The following is a 22,340-nucleotide window of genomic DNA, read 5'->3' on the forward strand; positions in this document are numbered from 1 at the left end:
CACACACACACACACACACACACACACACACACATAATTTTAAATAAAACAAATTTTTTAAAAGATCAAGGAGACTTATTCAGGAGTCAGTGTCATCCAAGGACAGGGCCAGTTCCTTCTAATTGAACACTGAGATTACCATCAAATAAGCAGGAAATTACCCCCTATTCTGTTAGTGAGAAAGTTGCTTCTGACAGTTGGAAAGCAAACAGTTCATTTTCTGTCACTATAATGGAATCTGTGAAGCTGGGTACTTGAGAAATAAGAGAACTTTCATTGATTCACATTTCTAGAGGTTCAAGGACATGGCTTCTGCATCATCTTGGCTCTGGTGCCTTGTAGCACATGGCATCATGGTGGCAGGCACATACAGGAGAGGGATAGATTACATGATGACACAGGAAATAAAAACAAGACTTTAGTATCATGAGACCTACTTTAGTCCTTTCTACGGGTAAAACCTCCCATGTCTTCACTAGACCTACCAGGTCTCACCAGGTCTCACCAGGCCCTACTTCTCCAGGGTTCTGCTACCCATGGCCACCTCCACCCTAGGAACCAAGCTTCCAGAAATAAAATTTCTAACAGCAAACTTGGGTTACACACTCAACACATACCCAATACATACTCAACAACATCCAACACACATACCCAACACAACACACAACCAACACAACACATACCCAAACCATAGCAGAGAAGAAGCAGACAAGAGTCTGACTTTACAACAGGCTGCAGATGTCTAAGACTCCCTCAACAGATTCCCTGTGCTTGGATATGAGCCCAAGCCCTCAAGAGCCCTCAACCTCACTCTGCTTCTCTAGACCAGGCTCTGAAATCACTTTCTTGAACATGAAACCCACTCTCTTGAGTCTGACACTACATCCATTACCTGGATGCCATAGCCCCAACTTCCTATCAGGACTGCCTCCCTGGATCTACTTTAGTTAGTCATACTGAAGTTTGCCTAAGTTCTGTTGGGTTGAGGAAGGATGAGCTTGGGGAAATTTTCACTCTCCCAGCCAAAATCCCTTTCTTTTAGAAAAAGCTTTATTTTAGAGTCACAATAAAATTTAAAAAAAAAAAATAGTTCCCACAGACCCCTTGTCCCCATATACATACAACTTCCCCTTCAAGTTCCTGCAACAAGTAGGACATTTGGCACACCATAACACCACATTGGCACACTCTTGTCACCCAAACTCTACAGTTTACATTAGGGCTTGCCTTTGGTTCATGTGCTATGGGTCTGGACAGAGTCTACCATCATGGAATAGAAGCAGATTACTATCATGCCCTCCATGATCACACAGAAGAGTCTCAGTGACCTAGAGATCCTTCATATGCTGTCCATGCATTCCTTCCCCAGTTCCTGGTAAGCACTGATCTTCTTGCATGTTTAGTTCACAGTTATCAGAACTATTTGGGAAAGTTGAGAAGGTGTTGCCTCAGAGGATGTATGTCACTGGGGCCTGGCTCAGTCTTTCTCCACCATCCTTGTAACTTACAGATCAGATGTGAGCTCCCAGCTACTCCAGTGTCATGCCTGCCTGCCTGTTGCTTGAGCTCTCTGCCATGATGGTTATGGTCTAATCCCCTGAAACTGTAGCAAGTCCCAAATTAAATGTTTCCTTTTATAAGGCAGTCATTGTGCTGGCTAGTTTTAAGCATCTGAAGGTAGAGAACTTCAACTGAGAAAATTTGTCCATAAGATCTAGCTATAGGGTGTTTTCTTAATTAGTGATTGTTGGGGGAGGGTCCAGCCTACTATGGGTGATGCCATCTCTGGGCTGGTGGTCCTGAGTTCTATAAGAAAGCAGGCTGGATAAGTCATGATGAGCAAGTCAGTAAGTAGCTCCCTCCACTTGGTTTTACACACAAACACACAAATAAAAATAGTGAATAGATCTTTAAAAAATGGTATGAATAAAAATTGTTGAAGCATATAAGTATATTTAGTTTGACTTTTAAATTGACTTTACAGTTGCTGTGTGCCTTCAAGACCCAGAACAGCCTGCTGGGTCAGGATACAGCATTGACTTTGAGTACTCCAATCCCAAAGGTCTTAGCATACACAACTGTGGACGCAGGCAAGGAGCAAGATTATATTCCAGGACAGCACAGGGCCGATGCCTGTGCTTGGCACTCCATTAGCCAAATGTCGTTATTAGAGTATGTTGGAATGAGGCGACATAGCTGATATTCCACTTGTGCTAAGAATGTTGCTAAAAGCCAGAGGGATCTCACTGTAGGTCTGTGTGTGGACCTTTTGGCCGTTGTCTCTTCCCGTCAAAGTGGACCTTCACTCTGTCTTGTTGCATCTGTATCTTTGTCCCCTTTTCCTCCCCATCACCTTCCTCCTCCCTGCTCCACCCATCTCCTAATCCCTCTCCTCCCCCTTCTCTTTGCTTCCTTTTCTCACTCTTCCCCTCTTGTCCCTTCTTTCCCTCTCCCTCCCCTTCCTCTTTCCTCTTCTTTTTCTTCTTCTTCCTTTCATCCAGTGGTAAAACACCCTGAATCTCATGTGTACTAGAAGCATCCCACTAACCTACATCTCCATTCCAGACTTCCCCATCTCTAAGGCCCTTTTTTTTTTTCTGCCTCTCTCCAGAGACCAACTCCATAAGCATCCTCTGAGCCTTCCCAAGAGCCTCCACACCTCAGAAATCTGTTTTTCAGACTGGAGCATAGCTCAGTAAAGTGGGCATGCTCACAAGTACAAGGTCCTGAGTTCAAAACTCAGCACCACTAAAAAAGCGAGGAGACTTCACATCTCTAAGCACTTGCTTTCTGGAGATCACACTTTTAAAAATAAGACAACTCAGCACAATTCACTGGCCTTACATGACCTCTCCTGTGATTTCACTTCTTTCTCCAGCTGAAGCAGGTCATGCCCCTTCTCACCTGCTCATCCAGAGCAGCTCCGGCTGCTGATCGACACCACAAGTGGCTGGTTTAGTTTAGTCATACAGAGGGACACTCCTGGCATGCACGTGTTCTGTGCCTCCTAGGGAGAGTTCTCACTCTCTGAAATGCCATTTTATATCTTCTCTTTCCTCAAACTCGACCCTATCTCCAAGCCTGTCTTATGATGTAGCCTCAAACTGCCCAAGAATGCAGAATTTGAAAGGAGCCCAAACTGCCCATGCAGTTTAGAAGCCTTTCTGAATTTGCACCTGGCTTCAGCCTCTCCTCTTAACCAAATCCCTCCCAGGATCCAGATGTGCTCATCTCACTTTGCCAGATGTGCACGTCTGTCATCATACGCCTCCTCCTGCACTATCAGCCTCCTCCCTCTACTTCATCTTTTCTGTTGATTTCTGGGAAGAGTGTGGTGGTATTGTGTTCCCCAAAATATTGTGTACCTTAATAAACTTATCTGGGGTCAGAGAACAGAAAAGCCACTAGTTAGCATTCCAGAGGCAGAAATCCATCTGGGATCTCTGAGAGTTAAAGGCCACATTGGAAACAGCCAAGCATGGTGACACACGCCTTTAATCCCAGAAAGCCAGCCTTTAATCCCAGGGAGTGATGGTAGAAAGCAGAAAGATATATAAGGCTTGAGGACCAGGAACTAGAAGCATTTTGGCCTGGCTAAGCATTTGGCTGGTTAAGCATTTGGCTGGTTAAGCTTTTGGCTAGTTAAGCATGTGGCTAGTTAAACATTCGGCTGGTTAAGCTTTCAGGCTTTGGAGAGCAGTTCAGCTGAGACCCATTCTGGATGAGGACACAGAAGCTTCCAGTCTGAGGAAACAGGACCAGCTGAGGAACTGGTGAGGTGAGATAGCTGTGGCTTGTTCTTTCTCTCTGACCTTCCAGTATTCACCCCAGTAACTGGCCTCAGGTTTGATTTTATTAATAAAAACTTTTAAGATTCCTGCTACAGAAGAGCTTGACTTATATAAAGTTATATGGAAAAAAAACATTCCAGAGCTGAGGAGGTAGCTGGCCTTGCCCACCATTACAAGATTTGATACCCTTAAACTGCCAAATTAATTACTTAATTAGCTAAATCTCTATTATCAAGCTAGTTCTGACTTCTATCACCACAGATGAAATTTAGACTTCATGAAAATGGACCCAAATACTATGTACTTTTTGGATACATAGTATTTGAATACATACTGCCTTTTTTAATTCCATTTAATACACATATGCACATGAAGGCGTGTGTGTGTGTGTGTGTGTGTGTGTGTGTGTGTGTGTGTGTGTGTTGAGTACATATGGGTTCCACTTCTAGCTTTATGTGGTACTTTGGTGATTAATCCATGCTGTTGTGTTTACAAGCAGTTTTTATCCCATTGTGTGAAGTTGATTCACCCACTCTTCTGCTGATAGAGGTGTGGTTTGTTATTTGATTTGGGCTAACACACACAGCTACGGTGGAGAATGTTGGATAAGTGGTTTGGAGGAAACAGCCTTTGTTTTTATGTTGAGTTTCATTCTGATTTCTGTTTAATCTGGAGCATCCGTCCTTTGGTGGGTGGGCAGAGGAAAGCACAGGCACCTCTTTAAAGCTCCACCCCACTTTGCCTTGTTCTTGGGCAATATGAGATTCCATTGGCTGCTCTCTTGATACGCTCAGGTTTACTGGTCTCTCGGTGTTAGTGGTTCTAGTGGGTGGAAAAGCCGCGTGGGGCCAACATAAGAGGCATAACCGAGGTTAGTGCCGCTCTCAGGGAATATTCCTTCCATCTTGTGCTCATGCTTCCTTGATCTTCTTGTCCAAACCTACATTATAATAACCTCCAGCATAGACTATGCATCCATCTAAGCGCCAATCTTAAACGGATATCCACATAAGTATTTTTTAAAGTATTGGTTTTCCAGCACTGACCTCAAGGCCATCCACAACACACAACACGTGGCCAAAGGATAGCTTTCTGTCACCTTTCAGAGGTGACAACACTTTTGGCGTCTTTGCTCTGGGCTTGCTCCTCATTCCCCAGGAGTCATGCGCTCTTTAGAGCTGCACCACCTGGCAGAGCCTTCTGACGACCAGATAGCTCGAACCAGCAGCACCCACTGCAGTCTGCAAAGCAGGTTGTCCCCAGATGGACTCAGCTTCTCCACGTTGTAAAGGAACTAGGGGTTCTTGGTTTGTAGGGACACTGTCCTTACCAACTAGGCCACTAGAAGTGGGCCAGACACTGGTTGAGCTCTGGCGGCAGGGCTGAGATGCTGCAGCGCTGTTCCTGAAAGTGCCTCTGAGGATGCAATCCTTTCCACAACGTCTGAGCCGGTCCTTGTCTGGATCCTTTCTTTCTCTCCGCCCCTCTGCCCACGTTCAATTAATTGTCTCCTTTAGGTCCCTCCCCACCCACCGCCTCTTGCTAGCACTCGCTGGGTCGGCCGGCAGTGAGGAGGCGACAACTGGAGTGCCCGAAGCAGTGCTCACCTTGTGCCTCTGGCAGCGTCGGGATGCCTGAGAACAGCTCTGCCGCCAATTGCTCTGAGGTCAGCGGGCTGGCGGCGCGCCCTAGCTGGTCCGGGTCAGCAGGCGCAGGGCCATCAGGGACTCCCCGGGCTCCTTGGGTGGCTCCCACGCTATCTACAGTGGTCGTTGTCACCACAGCCGTGGATGTCGTGGGGAACCTCCTTGTCATCCTCTCTGTGCTCAGGAACCGCAAGCTGCGGAACGCGGGTAAGTGCCAGCCTTCTCAGGGCTGGGTTCCTCCTGTGCCCTGCCACTGCTTCGAAGCCTGAATCTTAGATCCTTTCACATCCCACAAACACCCCCACGCTCCCACTCCCCCCCCCCTCAGTGCCGGGTGTCTCCATCCATTCATTTCATCCTGGTCCCAAACTTTGTTTCTTTGAAGTTAGGGTAAGTTCTGGTTCCCGGGGGTGAAGCTATTTTGGAACTTGTCTCTAGCAGCTAGCTACCCAGGACACACTTGACACACTCGTGCCAATGTGAATTGAGCCAAGCTTTTCTTGTTCGTGGCCGGATGTGGGCGCCGAAGGGTTGCATGCTGCTATCCGTGGCATTTCAACTGTTGCTGCTCGATGGGGCCCCTTTTGGCCATGGAAGCTCCCGGCCTGTGAGAGACACCCCTCTCCCAACCTGCCAAACTGATTTCATACACTAGGTAATTAGAAAGCCCTTGCTGGAGGAGAGAGTGGACACTTCATGGATTCGAGCAATGGATGGATGTGAGCATTCTGTTAGGCACTGTGTCAAAAATTCATCTAGTCACTGGAAAATCCCATTCCAAGCAAGGGTGTTGATTCAGACACTGGCTTTTCTGTTTTTGTTTTGTTTTTGTTTTTGTATTTCTTGGGGGTTTTTTGGGGGGGGTTGTTTTGGTTTGTTTTGTTGTGTTTTGTTTGTTTTTCGAGACAGGGTTTCTCCGTGTAGCTTTGCGCCTTTCCTGGAACTCACTTGGTAGCCCAGGCTGGCCTCGAACTCACAGAGATCCACCTGGCTCTGCCTCCCAAGTGCTTTTCTGAATGAAGATAGAGAAATTGCTGGTCTCACTGTGAGAACCACAACAATGATTTGGCTAAATCAGGTGGCAATTCTGAAAATATTTTTTTTCTTTCCAATCTATTCCCAGTTCAACTTTTCCCCACAGGGCAACAAAACCAGAGGGAGGGGCATGTAACTCATCTCCTGACAGGGTACTGAGAAATGCTAGTCAAGTGACCTTCGAGAAACCTCAGGGACCCACTGTTAATTCTGTAATTCTTACCTTGCATGTTAAGGCCAAGTAAAATGGAAAGTGGTGTAAATATAAACAGTGGAAAAGCCTAAAGATGACTTTCTAAAATGTCAGGCCATTTGCAAAAGCCATTGCTGGTGAATGATTATAAATGTCTTGGGGATCTTAAAGATGGTTCTGAGGATTTTTCTCTACAGAGGAAGCCAGAAGGGAAGTGTGAGTTTTTAGTTGTCCTGTGGGAACCCTAACGTTGTTGAGGAGCATAAACTTCACAGTCACTGGGGCTGGTGTTTCCTGGAATACCTTTTCAAGACCTCATTGCAGCTCTGGAAAAGAGACATGTGTTAGCAAAGAGTAAGTTACTGTCAGAATGTGTGTTTGCTATTTCTTTAATCACACTGCCCTGGCACAGCAGCCTCAAGCATTCATTTTCTGAGCAGGGGGGCAGAAGTTCAGCCACCCCAAGCTTTGTCCTTGTGGATCAGGGTGCCTAGCCCTCCAGGTCCTCATGCTTCCCTCCTGGACATGCTGGGGGCCAGGGAAGCCTCTATGTGCTGAGGCTCCCTGTTCAGCCCTTAGCTTGTCTGTCATGAGAGAAATGATTGAGGGAGTGGTCGCTGCTTCCTGCCTGTGGATGATGAGGATCCCACTTCTCCTTCACGCCACTTAGGACGGCCCCACCCTGTGCTCCCCACAGTTCCCAGCAGCCAGGAATAGAGAGCATGTGGAGTTGCTGGTGCTTCATCCTCTTCTTCTGTCTCCTGATGCCTGTGCTGCAGCCCAGCACTAGAGAAACAACTAGCATGCTATCCACAGCGTTTATTCCTGTCCCACTGGCAGCTTCCACAGTCACGCTATTTAACCAGTGTTTTCTTTCTTTTTTCCTCCTCCTCCTTCTCCACCTCTTCCTTGTCCTCTTTCTCCTTTTTTCTGAGGTGTTAGGAATGAACCAAAGAATCACATTCATTCTAGACAAGTGCTCACTCACTATGTGCCATGTGCCCAGCCCTCATTTGTATGATGGTTGACTTTGTGGGTGACAGTCATTTACTTAATGGAGTATTAGCTTAAACTAAATGACCATGGTAAAGTGATATTTCAAAATGTTCTGAAAACCTCCAACACTGTGAGAAGTGAGCCCCTACTCACTCTTTATTAGTCATTTTTAAAGTGAAGAGTTTACATTTACCTCAAGAACAACTTGTCTCAGACTTTGTACTCAAGTCTGTTCCCTTAATCTGTCGATATTGTCCTGGTTATGTTTCCATTGCTGTGAACAAAGTAATAGAAGAAAGGGAAGGTTAGTTGTGGCTCACAATTAGAGAGTACAGTCCACGTGGTGGGAAGGCCAGGCCTGCGGGAGTGTGAGACAGCGGTCACATTGTCCTCACAGTCAGGAAGCAGGAAGAGGTGCTGCTTCTCAGCTCAGATTCTCTTTCTTTCTTTCTTTCGTTTGTTTGTTTGTTTGTTTGTTTGTTTCTATGTAACATCCCTGGATGTCCCAGAACTCACTTTGTAGACCAGGCTAGCCTTGAACCCATAGAGATCCACCTACCTCTACCTCCCAAGCGCTGGGATTAAAGGCATGTGCCACGACCACCCAGCTCAGCTCAGATTCTTGTTTTTATTCAGTCTAGGAATCAGTGCATAGATTGGTCCTTCCCACATTTAAGGTGAGCCTTCCCACATCAACTAATGCTGTCTACAAATATCTATGTCCTGCAGACATACCCAGAGGTTTGTGCCCTGGGTTATTCTAGATCTTGTCAAGTTGAAAATCGATATCACTATCAACATAAACCTTATGAAATTCTGACTAGAGCATGTAAAGGACATTTATTTCCACTAACCAAGGTGCATGGCCCACCTGAGGTCTCAACATGCTTCCGGGAGACATGAGGCCCCCTTACTGACTCCCACAAGGCCAGCTGTTCTTGTGTGGTGAGTTCCCATTTCAGACAGAACTTGGGGACAGTGGGGGGCAGGTTCAGGGAACTGACCACCAGGAGGGCAGTCAGGTGTGTGTCACCCCTGTCTATAAGCCAGTTCCTGCCCACCATGGCTTGTCCCCTCACATTGTGCTTCCTGGGGGCTTGCCAAGCTCTAGGCTCTCCGGGTAGCACACACGGACTTTTGTCATGCTCGCTTCACCTCCACCTTACCTGTATGTATGCCTTGTGGTTTGATCACTTCCTTTCTCTCCAGAAACAGTTCTCTATCAGGTCCTCTCCCTCCTGTTTTCTCCTCTCCTTCTCTCCTAACCTCTCATCTAGCTTCCTCTCCTACCTTCTCCCCTCCTATATTCTCTTTTCTGGCCTCCAATTCCCCTCCTCTGCCCTCCCTTACTCTCTCCTGCCCTCCCTTACTCTCCCCTGCCCTCCATTACCCTCCCTGCTCTCCTTTACTCTCTCCTGCCCTCCCTTACCCTCCCCTGCCCTCCATTACTCTCCCCTGCTCTCCTTTACTCTCTCCTGCCCTCCTTTACCCTCCCCCGCTCTCCCTTACTCTCCCCTGCCCTCCCTTACTCTCCCCTACCCTCCCTTACTCTCCCCTGCTCTCCCTTACTCTCCCCTGCTCTCCCTTACTCTCCCCTGCCCTCCCTTACTCTCCCCTAATCCATGATATCCTCCCCTCCTTTATTTCCCACCTCTCTACTTGCCCTCATAGATGTACACCAAAGTCTCTTGTTTTTTGTTTGTTTGCTTTTAAAAAGAGTTATCTTAGTGAGGGTTTTTCTTGCTGTGAAGAGACACTGTGACCATGGCAACACTTACAAAGGAACAACATTCATTGGGGTGGCTTGCAGTTCAGAGGTTTGTCCATTATCATCATGGTACAACATGATGGCATGCTGGCAGGCATGGTGCTGGAGAAGGAGATGAGAGTTAATATGTCTTGATCTGCAGGCAACAGGAAGTGGTCTGAGATACTGGGCATGGCTTGAACACATTTGAGACTATCGTGATATTTTATATGTGCTAAAATGTGATTTTATTTGTATGTTAATAAATAAAGTTGCCTGGGGGTCAGAGCTAATAGCAAGCCATAGCAGAAGCCTAGTGGTGGTGGTGCATGCCTTTAATCCCAATCACATGGCAGGTAGATCTCTGTGTGTTCAAGGATACAGCCAGCATGGAGACATACACCTTTAATCTCAATACCAACCATAGAGACCTAGAGGTCTGTATAGACATGCAGTGATGAGGAGGTCATGTGGTTAGGTTTACAACCAATAAGAAGGCAGAACAGAAAGTCAATAAAAAGACAGACACACAGGAAGTAGGTCTCTTGCTGAGGGGAAGGACAGCAGCGGCAGGAAGGGTAAGAAGGCGGTTTTAAGTCTCAGCTCTTAGCTACTGCTCTGACCTCTTGGGCTTTTAACTCTGCATTTGGCTCTGTGTTTCTTATTTAATAAGACTGTTGCATCTACATAAGACCTCAAGGCCCTCTTCTAGAGTGACACACTTTCTCCAACAAGGCCACACCTACTCCCACAAAGTCACACCTCCCAATAGTGCCATTCCCAATGAGCTTATGGGGGCCAATGAGATTCAAACTACCACACCCTTAATTTTGGGCCTCCCCTGATGCTCCCTCTAGCTATCTTGCTTCTCCTGCTCCTTCCCCAGCTTCTGGAACCTTCATTCCCTGCTATGTGTGACACTCAGAGCCGTACTCTCCTGGGACATCCATTCCCTCACCTTGCCTGCTGCAAATCCCTAGCTCTTCCTCCTCTCTTTATCTCCAAGGCACCTAAGTCTTGGGAGTCATTCTTTTTTCATCCCAAATGTTTTTGCTCTATCATAATATTTCTCACTCTCCCCTTTCCTCAACTCTATATCTTGAGAGTTTGAATCCCCCTCGTCTCCCTGGCACACACTTTACAGTGTTTCGATGGTTTTCACCACTCCTCTCCCCAGAACTATCTTGCCAGTCTCTTTCCTCTCCATCCAAAGAACAGTCTCTTCCAGAGTGCAGCCCCCATCAATCAGCTCAGCTACCTCACCTGCTCACAGCCTGTTGTCAGGTGGCCTGCAGGCCAGGCTGTCCGGTGGACCCAGGAGGTTCCTTGCTCTTCCACCTCCTTGATGTCTGCTCCCTTTCCTCAGTCCCCAACTCAGCCATATGTTTGCTATCGACCCTGTGAACAGTGTAGTGAGTGTCACACTCTTCAGGCTCCCATGATACCGTGTGCTCTCTCCAACAGAGTAAATGCCCCCCATCTCTCTCTTTCCATCTCTTCCTCCCTCCTTCTCTCCCTCCCAGCTTCCTGTCCAGTTGAATAAATACATAGACTTTTGCTCTGCTCTGTCCTCAGAGGCCTGTACACAGTAGGGACCAAATGTCCTTGGGCAAACAGCAGGCACAGAGGGACAGGAGAACTTCTGCTACAGTGGGTGGCAGAGTCCTGGACAACAGTACTCAGCTCAACACAGCAACTGACGAGTTAATCATTGCTTTGAGCAATGAAAGCTCAAAGATTGCCTCATGCTTTCCTTGGAAGCTGACATCTGGACCAGTCACAAAGGCATGTATGCCTGCTCTTGCTCCTGGGTGGCTGGAGTCCCTTAGCAGCCTCAGCTGTACCACAGTCCCTAAAACTGCTTCCCGTTGCCTCTCGGTGCATCCTTGATGGTTTGTCCTGAGCCACCTTAAGCTGTCTGAAGGGCTAGGTAGATGGCTCTGTGGGTAAGGTGCTTGCTGTGAGAATGTGGGAGGGAGAGCGTCCGGATCTCCAGCACCCACATAAATGCTGGAGGGGGGGCATGGTGGCCCACCTGTAACATCGGCACTCTGGAGGCAGAGATGGGATCCTTGCAGCAAGCTGGCTAGCCAGACTAGCTGAATCAATGAACACCAAGTTCAGCAAGATACCTTGCCTCAGTGTGTAAATGGGAATCAATCATGGACACTGATGTCAAGCTTTGCTCTACACACACACACACACACACACACACACACACACACACACACACTATAAAACCTGGATTTCCGGCTACCACCACCACCATACAGTCCCCAGCACAGAGGCTAGAAAATGGCACCCCTTCTGAGCTGCCAGCCTTCATCTTCTCCTCTCTGCCAGCACTGAGGGATGGACAACAGTGTCCATCACCCCCAGTTTTGTCCACAACTCACCCAGAGTTCCTTGTTACCAATCAGGAGCCATGATCTGACAATGGACTTTTGCGCTCAGCTATGGTAAGCAGACCATTTAGACGGTGTTGCTAGTGACTGGACACTGCCATTTTGAAAATTTTTAGCCATTTGTAAGGCAGAGGGCATCAGTGGCTGACAATTTCCTGGGAAAATATGGAGGGAGTACATTCTGAACATAGGCCCACTTGCAAGGCCTGTTCTCCCCACACAGATGCTTCCCTCAGTGCCCAGTGGCACCCAGGGCTCTCCCCATCCCTTACCCAATCGAGGGCTTTCCTAGGAGGTGCAGGTAGGCTATCCTTCCCCACTGGTACTGTGCAGAGACTGTGGCCAGCCCCTGCCCCTTCCCTATAAGGAAACACAGCATGTGATACCTGAAGAAGGTGGGTGGCCCTGGACAAAGGCACTTGAAGGCCTGGAAGGGAATGTCCAATAGGCCTGGAATACCCGGCCCTAGGAAGACAGAGAAAGAGGAAGCTGCTCCAATCAGCACTCAGCCGGCCCTCAGGAAGATGCCACTCAATGTCAGCTGTCTCTGTTGCTGAGCCAGCGAGCAGGTATATGGGGCATGTGTTATCAGCTTAAGAACAAACTAGGCCACCCTGGCCTCCCTCCCCAGTGTTTCTGAGATCTCCAGCTTCACATTTCAGCTCTGAGTACCTTATTATCTTTTCAGTGAGCAAAAATGAACATTTTTTTTAAAAGTCTGTAATTATGTCTTTAGCTACATAAGGAAGGGAACTCTTAGTCTTCTCTCGTTCTTCCCAGGGAGCTCTCAGTTTCCTGGGGGTCATAGAGAGTTCCCTGTCCAACTGCCTTCATTCATTTCCAAAGCATGGCTTCCATACATAGACATGATGTCCTTCAGGACACGGCAGACATTGAGCACGGCTTCTGCAACTCACAGTGTAGAATGTGTGTTGCTGAAGAGGTTAAAGCTCTGTGCTTGTGGAGTTGGCAATCACCAGGGAACTCCCTACCTTCTTTGCTGTCTTTAGTCATCAGAACTACTGCAGGCAAGGGGTACAGCAGGCTGCAACATCTGCACTTATTTAAGGACACCCTGTGAAGTTCCCAGGAGGATTAAATCACCTGGCTTCACATGTGTCAGAACACATCCCAACCTGAAACACAGCTCGACAACTCATGTCTTACCTCACAAGGATCCTATTCTGACCCAGGTGTCAAATGCTCACTTCTTTCAATACAACTAACAGTAAGACAAGAACAATGCTCATAATGATAGTTGACATGACTGTGACGGACGGCTTGGCAGAATCAGGAGATAAACCTCTGGGCAGCCTGTGAGGGAACTGCTTCATTAGGTGAATAGACATGCGAAGACCCGCCCTACCTGTGGGTGGCAGCATTTCATGGGCTGCAGTCCAGGACTGAATAAAGAGGAGAGCTGAGCACCAGCATTCACCTCCTTTTGCTTCCCGACTGGAGATGGAATGTGACCCATGCCTTCGCCACCATAATGGTCCTCGGAAGCGTGAACCATAGGCCCTCCTTGGAATTGCTTTGGTCAGGATATTTTTATCATGGCAACAGAGAGGTAACTAAGGCAGTGACTAGGTATTTCTCAGGTGTCAGAGAATGAGACAAAAACAGGAAGAAGGTGAATGGGAGGGGGGGGGAAGAAAAGGCATGAAAGCGCATGCTAGAGTTCAATGAAAACCTACATATGGTGACCCAGTAACTATAAACAAAACATGCACCAATAAAAACAAGGAAAGGGGGAAAAAGAGAATAAAATATTAAATTCTAAAATCCTTTCTCTGAGGGATATTCCTGTCCAAGTGTTAACTCCATCTCTCTTTCCTTGAAGACAAAGCTAATTGAGAGAATAGGCCATCACTTCATTCTCCCGCAAAGAGCAGAGTTCACCTAGCTGATACCTTGGCTGACCTCCTCACTGCCAAGCTCGGTGTCCTGTTTCTGCCCTTCACTTGTGATGAACACCAGTTCTCTACACACTTGCCTTTTACCCCACTTCCAATGCCCCCCCCCCCGGCTCTCTTGTCTTCTGGTTCTTCTCCAGCCTTCTCTGCTATAGATTTACATAACTGGGCACCTGCTTTTTCATCTAGAAGATCTAAATTGTCTGCTTAAACATGCAGGATTCTTACAAGTACCAAGTGCATACCATTGAGTCTGGTGGCACATCCATTGTCCTCGGTCACTATTGCATTTGTTAAAGTAAAAGATGATGCTCATCATCACGTTTCCACAGAAGCTGATCTCTTCTGATGATTGTGAAGAATGTTTGGTGACATTATACCAGTTATTCTTTCAAACACATGCTTCTTACACTCTTAAATACATCTTCCTGTAAGTTTTTGAAACATCGTCCTTGGTATTTTCCTGTACACTTTTAATTTATATAACTAAGAAAAGAACAACTTTATCTCAGCCTTTCTATGAGTCATCCTGACACCCTGAGGGTTTTTCATAAACAATAGGACTTTGGAAGAAAACAATTTCTACCCTCCAGGAATTTGAGAACATAATGAGATTATCTTACATGTATCCATTGCTCTGTACTTGTGAGGAAACCAACTTTCTAAAGAGTTATCTGCTCAATCTTCTCAAAATTGCTTACACCCAAAACGTTATTAGAATGCCTCACATGATTCCTGTTGACGTTACTGCTGCTTAGGACCTTTCCCTGTAAGATTCTGATTGGCAGGTGCACTGCCATTCTTGGGGGAGCAATCTGGCCGAAAGGTTTGGGGGAGTTGTCCAGCCTGACTAACACCACCCCTCTTCATTGTCTGTCATGGGACTTTCCCCACCTTGTTGCTGTGGCCTGGACTACCTGGGCTACTGTTTCTCTGTGTTGGTACATCATGCCAGGTCTTTCTCTGAGCACCATGCCATGTCTTTCCTGTGTATGGAAGAGCACAGATGTACTGTACATCAAATAAAGGATGGAGGAAGACTTTGATCTGAAAGTGGTTAGCCCTGTCGGCCAGCGTGGGTCGGCTGTGGTCGTGCCTCACTGTGCCCTGCTTCCATTTGTTGACTGTCTTCTCTGTGAGGGAATGGATGCCCCTGGGTTGCTCACCCCGCTTCTCTAAGCTCCCAGCACAGTCAGAACTGCTATGAGGAGGTTCTGGGGGGGGGGATCCCTGCTGAGTAACTGACTGGCGCAAGTGAACACTGACTTGAAGCTCCATGCCCGGGGGCATTTTAAACACAAGGAAACTCTTCAGAGTTCAGAAGGTGAGCAAAGGCGTGGCTGGGGACAGAGGTGGCTTTGCCTTTCAGAGTTCTGTCTGATGAAGACTAGACAGTGTAGCGCTGACCACCTCCTCAGAAACAGAATTCCCAGGAAGGAGATGGGATAAGAAGCTACTGTAGTGTGCTTTACCTGTGAGTAATGGAGGGGCTCTGCTCCAGAGAAGACAACCCTGTTGTGGCGGCCCCTTCCCACCGTCACACCTTGTCTGGCAGAGGCAGGCAGGATGAGTCACTCCAAGCCTGGTATATGAGTGTTTATTACACGCCATTGCACACAACGCAGAACAGAGCTACAGGCTGCCTGACTGATCTCTCACCTGGCTGGGGAAGAAATTGATGCAGCAGGGATCTCCTCCCAAATATCATCCTGAGAGACTCCAGCATCTCAGCAGCTCACAGATGGCCGGCAATGTAAGATCGGCAGTCACCTAATTGGGATTCATGCCAAGGAAGCTAGAAGACAGGAGGACCGCTGGGCAGATGACTCTCCAGCAGGGATTGGTGGATTTCAGCCTTTTAGGAACAGCCGGCTTAATAGGGGAGAGTAATTGAATCACTTTCCACGTGGAGCTAACGTGTTCTGCTCGCCATTTACAAGCTGTTTGCAGCCTCTGGGGCATTATTAGGGGACAAGCCGCATTAACGCAGCGGTGCCTGCCTTAGCTTTCCCAGAGAAACAGCTGGCAGAGCTGGCACCAGCTTCCAGCCACTTTTGACTTTTTCTGTCACATTTGTACATTCCAAGAGAGACTGTTTGCTGTCCATCCAGAAAGCGTCAGGATCTGCAGCAACCAACCTTCCTGTGTTGGTGAAAGGGGGGTGTTCATTACAAAAACAACACTGTGAAGAGTGTAGGGGGGTCTCCAGCAGGAGAGGGGGTGGGTGAAGAAGTCACAGAGAAAGTTCAATCATTGCCCAAATGCCCAATACCAGAAACGGGCAAAACTAAGTGTACCTCAGGCTCCTCCCGCCTCCAGTACCTCCTCCAAACTTCAAAAGAGCCTTAAAATCCCAGAATAAAGCAATTCTTATCCTAACTGGGTTGCGAGAGGCAGTCCCTGCTTCTGGAAACTCAGGACAGTTTGAACTGGAGCATCAGCTGCTTTCCTAGTTACTTTGACAAGACACATGCCACAGGAGACTTGAGGACAAAGGGGTTGCCTCCGTAACTGTTGGGAGTGTGGCTCTTCACGGTGGGAAGGGACAGTGCAGGTCATCACTCACAGTCACACCTCAATCACAGAGAGAGGCAATGGATCCTCAGTCTGGGATCCCAGCCCGTGGGATGCTGCCACCCATATTCAGCATGCGTCTTCTCTGCTCGGCTGCCCTAACCTAGAAACGCTCTCAAGACACACCTAGAGATGTGTCTGTCCCTTAGTGGTTCTGACTCTGCCAGGCTGACTAAGAAGATGAACTTTGGCCAGAAAGCCAAAGGCTGCTGCTGACTGTGGAGACCACCACCAGGACTGAAAATGAAACTCAAAGACGCCAACCAGATATGCCACATGGTGCACAGGTCCTCAGATGTGTGTTTCTCACCTTGAAGTAACAACTGGAAAGAAAATGAATCTTAACCCACAAAGTAACTAAAACCCTCAAATAACAGAGCAGGATGAAAAGCTGCAGAGCAGAGCATGCAGGATACACCATCTCTAGACGACCTCCCTGTGTGGCCCTTCGACCCCAGGGCCATGCTCCTTCTCACCCCACACTTCTTGCCAGAGTTCAATGGCAACCTCTCACATCCCCTGGCCCTGTTCGATCCTGTCCTGGCTCTGGATGCCAGTGTAGCCCTGAGGTCCTGAGAACTTCCATAGTATGATGGGACTTATTTTCTCTCAGTTCTGAGCTGGACTGACCTGGAGCTTTTGAGATGAAAATAGGTACTTCTGCAGGTCCCTGCCCAAGGCACTCTATACCACACAGTCTTCTGACAGGGTGAGTATGTGTGTTGGGACTAGGGCAGGCTGGAGGCAGCCCTTTCCCAAGCTGTATTTTGAAACGTGTAAGTGGAATGTGCTTCATGTGAAGATCTGACAGCTGAACTTGTGACTGCTAGGCTCTAAGCCACCCATTTCCTAGACCTCAACCTGTCCTCTTCCTTCCCTGATGCTCTAGACCCTCAAGTGGGATGAGGATAAGTGGGGGGTGGGTGGAGCTATAGGAGAAGGACAGATTTTAAGCTGGGTGGAGCGCCTGTGTCCTGGGCAACTTGTAAGTTCCTTTTACAAATGCAACCTACCTTCCACTGCATCTGTCTGACAACAAGTAGCATGCATGTGTCACATGGGCCAGAGGACTAAAAACATTATCCCTGTGTACGCTATGCCTCCGAGAAATGCTACATGCCGACAGCCTGCTGCCTTTTGAGCATACAGCAAATGCTCAGAAAACACAAGGCTTGCTGGGGGAAATGGTCTCGGGGAAGGGAACTGCTCGCGCCCTGAGCTCCGTGTTGGAACTCTCCAGTTCCTGGTGCTTCATTCGGGGCCCTGATGTTCTCAGACAGCGAGTCTGGATGAGCAAAGGTGACACTTCAGGAGTGAACTGTCTCCTCCCTGGGACTCAAGCTACGTTCCTGGATGGCTGTGTGGCTCCCTGAGGCTCTGGCTGGCTGAGTTGATGATAAACTACCAAGGGCTCCATTCAGAGGGGAAAGCTCAGAAAGTCAGGGAATGTGCAGGCAAAGCAGGAATCGCCACCACCCCTTTCCTCCAGGACTATGGGCCAAGAGGACAACAGTCACGTCCCTATGTGTCTTAGTTAGGTTTCTTTTGCTGTGATAAAACACCATGACCAAAAGCAACTTGGGGAGGAAAGGGCTTATATCAGCTCCCATGTCCTGATTACAGTCCTTCTTAAAGGGAACTCAAGATGGGAAACTGGAGGCGGAACTAAGGCAGAAGCCGTAGGGGAACACTGCTTCGTGTCTTGCTCCCGATGGCTTCCTTCCTACAGCTGGCTCAGCCAGCTTCCTTACACAACCTGCCAAGCACTGGCACTGCCCATAGTGGGCTGGGCCCTCACACATCACTGTGAGCCAAGGAAATGCCCCCGCAGACTTGCCTAGAGGCCAATCTTATGGAGGCATTTTCTCAATTAAGATTCCCAGCTATGTGTAGGTTTCTGTCAAGTTGACAAAAGCCAACCAGGACACCATGCCTCTATTCCTGTCCTAGAAGCTGTTATTTGAGACCACCCACTCCACTGGGCATTGCTCTCATTATCACACCTACCACAAAGTAGGGTAATTATCAATGCTTTGCAAGTTACCAAAGGGAGCCAGTGAGCGCTTGAGTAGACAAGTATGGATGCAATTTGAGTCCTTGACTCTTGTCTCTAAATGCCATTGGTTTCCATTGCCAGTGATGATGAAAGCAGTTTAGAGAAGCATAAAATGTTGTATGCATATCTGTGTATCGTGTGTGTGTGTGTGTGTGTGTGTGTGTGTGTGTGTGTGTGTGTGTGTGGTTTCTGTGTGGAAATGCACAAGCATGTGTGGGTACAGAAACCAGAGGTGAACCTTGGGTATCATTCCTGTACTCTCAGGTGCCATCTACCTTATGTTTCAAACAGGATCTCTTAAGAATGTGGAGCTCACTGATTAGGCTGGACAGCTAGTCAACGAGCACCAGGAATCTGCCTGTCTTTCCCTGGAATTATAAGAATTATCCCTACGCCTGACTATTTTTCTTTTTAAAGTGTGGGATCTGAGAATCAAACTCAGGTGTCGTGCTTGAGTTACAAGCATTTTACCCACCAAGTGATTTCCCTCCATCCCCATAAATAATGAACACGAATTGGTGTGTGTGGGGGGGACTCTACTAACTGCTAACCTGTGTTTCCTGCTTCAGGTAACCTGTTTGTGGTGAGTCTGGCCTTGGCTGACCTGGTGGTAGCCTTGTACCCTTACCCACTGATCCTGGTGGCCATTGTCCATGATGGCTGGGCCTTTGGAGAGGCCCATTGCAAAGCCAGCGCCTTTGTGATGGGCCTGAGCGTCATTGGCTCTGTCTTCAACATCACAGCCATTGCTATCAACCGCTATTGGTACATCTGTCACAGTGCAACCTACCACCGCGTCTGCAGTCACTGGCATGCCCCCCTCTACATCAGCCTCGTCTGGCTCCTCACTCTGGTGGCCTTGGTGCCCAATTTCTTTGTGGGGTCCCTAGAGTATGACCCACGCATCTATTCCTGCACCTTCATCCAGACAGCCAGCACCCAGTACACTGCGGCCGTGGTGGCCATCCACTTCCTCCTTCCAATTGCTGTGGTATCCTTCTGCTACCTGCGAATCTGGGTGCTGGTGCTCCGGGTCCGAAGGAAGGCCAAGGCGGAGAGTAAGCTGCGCCTGAGGCCCGGTGACTTGCGCAGTTTCCTAACCATGTTCGCAGTGTTCGTGGTTTTTGCCATATGCTGGGCCCCTCTCAACTGTATCGGCCTTGCAGTGGCTATCAACCCAGAGGCGATGGCCCTCCAGGTCCCAGAGGGGCTCTTTGTCACCAGCTACTTCCTAGCTTACTTCAACAGCTGCCTTAATGCCATTGTCTACGGGCTCCTGAATCAGAACTTCCGCAGGGAGTACAGGAGGATCCTCTCAGGCCTCTGGAACACTGGGTGCTGCTTCCATGATGCTTCCAAATGCTGTCTTGCTGAGGAGCTGCGGAGCCAACACCGCCTGATCTCGGGGCTCCCATGCCTGTCCAGGAGGGTGCTCTCTAGACTGCATCAAGTACATGGACCTAGAGGCAAAGCTTTGAAGTGGGGAAGTGTAACTTGTGTCACAGTGCTGTGCACCAACCTGCTCACATCACAGCCCACAACTGGGGAAGTCTGGCAGGTGGCCACAAGCACAAACCTGCAGACACTCCTGGTGCCAGGTCGGACACTGGATTCCAAAGGGCTGGGGCAGAAGTCAAACCCTACCCATGAGATGCTCTTTTCCCTGCCACATTGACCTGTTACTAATGTTGCCCCTTCCTTGAAGGGCCAGCAGGAAGATATCTCTTTTGATTACCTGGGCTGAAAGAGAAACATTCACAGAACTGAATGAAGGTGGGTGACTTTCAGGGACCCAGGAAAAAGACAGCCGCAGAGGATCCTACCCATCAACCTTTCCTGCACACCACAAATGTACCATACCACATACCGTGTCCATATCCATCAACATATACACCAAACACACATCACACACATGTACATCAGACACACACCACATACTGTATCCATATCCACCACACATAATATATACCAGACACATATCACACACATGTACATCAGACACACACCACATACTGTATCCACATCCATCACACATAATATCCACCAGACATATCACACACATATACATGAGACACACACCATGCATACTCACATACCGTGTGCATATATACCAGACACATGCATACCAGCACAACCATATACCACATATATATACAACAAGATTAACACCACACATATACATACTATGTACATATACACCAGAAACACACGACACTCATATATACCAGGTACATACCCACAAAACACACACCACATATACACAAAACATTCACCACATACAAACACAGCACACAAATAACACATATGCACACCATGTTGTTTTCTTCAGATATTAATAGAAGGTGCTTGGTGAGTGTGGTCCAGCAGGAGAACCATGAGGCCTGACCTCTGGGTGGTCAGTCTATTGGACAGACTGCTATAAGCAAAAGCTGGAGGGTGTTTTCTTTGTACCAGTCACTGTGATGAATGCTTGGTATGTACTATCATATCTAATCCTTTCAAGATTCTTGGAAATAGATAGTATTAGGTGTTTAGGTAGGTATGGAGCTAGTCCCCTGCAGACTTGGGAACAAGTAGCAGAGATGCATTGAGCTAGGTTAAGCGTCTTATGTGCATGCCGTCCACAGGGAGAAAGGACAGTTACCTCAACTGGCCATGGGGCTTCCCTGGAGGCAGAACAAAGGGACCCTGGTGTGCTGCCGGCTCAGCTCTATACCACATCTTCACCTTCCCTGAAGTGGGAAAAATCCAGCCCAGGTTGAGAGCTTAGACACCTAGTTACCTGGGCATTCCTTAAAAATGTGAATTCCCTGGACCCTGCCAATGATTTGGTTGTGGAAATCAAAGTCTGATATTAGGGAACCACTAGAGGAATGATTAGGGAAATGTGTGGCACCTTTGGTGACTGAGGGTGGATATTCCCACTTAGGGAACTCCACAGTTCACACCTCAGTCTCACAACACCCCCTGAAATGCCAGAGTCCTCAGGCTCCATGCACTCAGGTGGGTGGAAGTCAAAGTTGACCTACTTAGGCAGATGTGACTCTGGGCTCCTCTCTCCAGACACCAGACACAGAGGTTTCCTGGGACCTCAGCTCTGAAAAAGGAGTCATCACTTGCTTGTCAACAGGGTGACCTTTCCCCTCTGATCATCGTGTCTCCTACTGCTAAATGTGTACACATACTCAGTAAATATAGGGAGAAGGAATACAATCTCCCTTTGTTTTCTCAGCCTATCAATGTCGCTGGTCCTGGCATGTAAGTCTAATAACCAGGACCTTTTCTTGTGTCCTTAGGATGAACCAGTGTCCTAGAGAACAAAAGAAAGCAGAGAAAGCCAGAGCATCAGACCATGATGTGCATACACCACAGAATGGTCTCACACCACCGGCCCTGAATTTAAACAAGGACAGTCATTCAAAGGCGTAGAGATGACTCACCTTCTGCTTGACAGACCCTACAGTCTCTGCAAAGATGCTTCCCAGCCATCTTCCTCCTGTGACCTTCCGAGGAACACCTGTCTTGAGCTCTCTAGGAAACTCTCAGCCTTCAAGGGACCACAAGTTCAGGTGCAGACTTCTGACTGGGTTGACCTCTGAGGTCATTCAGCATGTTGGCCGCCATGGATCAGGACACACACATGTACACCTATAACTTGTCAGAGACACACTTGGAACACAGAGAGTCACAAGAGACTGACAAGTTTTCCTTAACAAATAATAGCCAATCAGATATGCTATGAATCATTGGTTAAAAAATAAAACATTAGTATGCAAAAGTAAATAAATAAAGTAAAATCTGAACTCTTTACATTTTCCAACATGGAGACAGTTTTAAGATAGGCTCTCATATAGTCCAAGCTGGCCTTGAATTAGTTATGTAGCTAGCTGAAGATGGCCTTGAACTTCTGATCTTCCTGCCCCCTCTACTTCCTGGGTGCTGGAATTACAAGCATGCTGGCTGCTACACTTGGCTCAGAGG

The 22,340-nt window shown here is 47.9% G+C and overlaps 1 protein-coding gene across 1 annotated transcript; it reads left to right on the forward strand.

The window, feature by feature from the left end:
• Nucleotides 1-5,389: 5,389 nt before the first annotated feature.
• Mtnr1b (melatonin receptor 1B) lies at nt 5,390-19,890 on the forward strand. The gene is given in 3 exon segments (XM_028874014.2): nt 5,390-5,644; nt 18,929-19,741; nt 19,744-19,890. Coding segments are annotated over 3 exon segments (1,092 nt in total). The 5' UTR covers nt 5,390-5,421; the 3' UTR covers nt 19,800-19,890.
• The last annotated feature ends 2,450 nt before the right edge of the window (nt 19,891-22,340 follow it).

This window comes from Peromyscus leucopus, chromosome 7 (assembly GCF_004664715.2).
Source record: "Peromyscus leucopus breed LL Stock chromosome 7, UCI_PerLeu_2.1, whole genome shotgun sequence".
NCBI classification, from domain to species: Eukaryota; Metazoa; Chordata; class Mammalia; order Rodentia; family Cricetidae; genus Peromyscus; species Peromyscus leucopus.